A 2,174-nucleotide genomic window follows, 5' to 3' on the forward strand; every position below is an offset into this window, starting at 1 on the left:
AAGAACTTAACCAAACATTGTATTCCTATTAAATGGCAAATAAAAATATATGCGAATTTAAGTTAAAAATTCGGGATTCTACATCCTCCCCTCCTTAAAATAATTTCGTCCTCGAAATTTACCTTAGATTAGTTGAAAAGTTTGGGATACTTGATTTTCATCTCATCTTCCTTTTCCCAAGTTGCTTCTTCCACTCCATGGTTACGCCATAGGACCTTGATTAAGGAAATATCCCTATTTCTCAGTACATGAACCTTTCTTTCTAGTATCCTCAATGGCATTTCTTCATAGGTCAAATCATGTTGTACATCTAAATTTTGATGGTTGATCACATGATTAGGATCCTATAAGTATTTTTGCAACATTGATATGTGAAAAACATTATGCACTGCTGAAAGTTATGGTGGCAGTGCCAGTCTATATGCCACATCTCCGATTCTTTCTAACACATCGAATGGTCCAATGAATCTTGGTCTTAATTTTCCTTTCTTTCCAAATCTAAGTACTCCCTTCATTGGAGCTACTTTTAGAAATATCTTGTGACGAACTTGGAACTTGAGATCTTTTCTTCTTCTATCGTCATAGCTTTTCTGTCTGTCTTGAGCAACCTTAATTCTGTCTCGAATCTTTTCCACGGCCTGTACGGTTCGATCTATGATCTCAGGTCCAAGAATCCTCCTTTCTCCAATCTCATCCTAGTAGATAGGTGATCTACACTTCCTACCGTATAGTGCCTCGTAAGGTGCCATGCCTATAGTTGCTTGAAAGCTATTGTTATAGGCAAATTCTACTAAAGGCAAGTGTGATTCCCAGCTACCACCAAGACCTAGTACACAAGCTCTTAACATATCTTCAAGTATCTAAATTGTCCTTTCGGATTGTCCATCAGTCTGTGGGTGATATGCAGTACTAAATTTCAGTTTTGTTCCCATAGCATTTTGTAGGCTTTTCAAAAATTTTGACGTGAATCTCGAGTCTCTATCTGAAATAATAGAAACAGGAACCCCGTGTAACCTGACTATTTCATTGACATAAATCTGTGCATATTGCTCCATGGTAAATGTCATCTTAACTGGAAGAAAATGGGCTGACTTTGTAAGACGATCCAGTATTACCCAGATAGCGTTGTTCCCTTTAGCCGATCTCGGAAGTCCTACCACAAAATCCATGGTAATGTGTTCCCATTTCCACTCCGGTATATCTAGTGGTCTAAGTAACCCTGAAGGTCTCTGATGTTCAGCTTTTACTTGCTGACAGATGATACATTTACTTACAAAAAGTCCTATTTCTCTTTTCATATTCCTCCACCAAAACGTATTTCGAAGGTCTCGATACATTTTTGTACTTCCTGGATGTGCTGTATAAACAGTAGAGTGTGCTTCTTCAAGAATTTCTTTCCTTAATCCCTTATCTTCAGGAACACATATTCTGCCTTTATACATAAGTATCTTATCATCAGTTATCGCAAATCCCTCTTGCTTATCTGTCCCAATTCCAGCCATGATTTTACACAAAAATGGGTCATCCTTTTGAGCTTCTCTAATCCGTTCTCTAAGAGTTGGTTGAACCATTAGAGCCGCAACAATGGCTGACTTCTGTACCGAAGGTGTAACCACCTCTAGCCTCAAATTTTCAAATTCCTTAGCTAACTCTTTTTGAGTAGTTGGAAATGTCAACTTTCCAGCTATCTTTCTACTCAAAGCATCAGCAACTACGTTAGCTTTACCTGGGTGGTAAAGAATGGTGCAGTCATAGTCTTTAACCAACTCTAGCCATCTCCTTTATCTCATGTTTAGCTCCTTTTGAGTGAAGAAGTACTTGAGACTTTTGTGATCGGTGTATATCTCACATTTACCGTCATATAGATAGTGACGCCATATTTTTAGTGCGTGAACTACTGCTGCGAGTTCTAAGTCATGAGTTGGGTAACTCTACTCATATGGTTTCAACTGTCTAGAGGCATAGGCAATGACCTTTCCATGTTGCATTAACACACATCCCAAACCTTGTTTAGAAGCATCACTGTATATAACAAAACCTTCGGAATCATCTGGTATTGTTAATACTGGTGTTGAAACCAATCTTTGCTTTAATTCTTGAAAACTGCTTTAACACTTATCCGACCATTGAAACTTTACTCCTTTTCTAGTTAATTGTGTCAGTGTTCTAGCTAT

General features: G+C 38.0%; 1 protein-coding gene across 1 annotated transcript; it reads right to left on the reverse strand.

Annotated features, from left to right (window-relative positions):
• Window positions 1-150: 150 nt before the first annotated feature.
• LOC111378458 lies at window positions 151-848 on the reverse strand (the record flags this gene model as incomplete). Its single annotated transcript, XM_023001655.1, has 3 exons — window positions 735-848; window positions 414-638; window positions 151-344 (listed from the first exon to the last, which is right to left on the reverse strand). Coding segments are annotated over exons 1-3 (533 nt in total), but the record flags the coding sequence as incomplete, so codon positions are not given.
• Window positions 849-2,174: the final 1,326 nt, after the last annotated feature.

Source organism: Olea europaea, unplaced genomic scaffold, assembly GCF_002742605.1.
Source record: "Olea europaea var. sylvestris unplaced genomic scaffold, O_europaea_v1 scaffold18165, whole genome shotgun sequence".
Lineage (NCBI taxonomy): Eukaryota > Viridiplantae > Streptophyta > Magnoliopsida > Lamiales > Oleaceae > Olea > Olea europaea.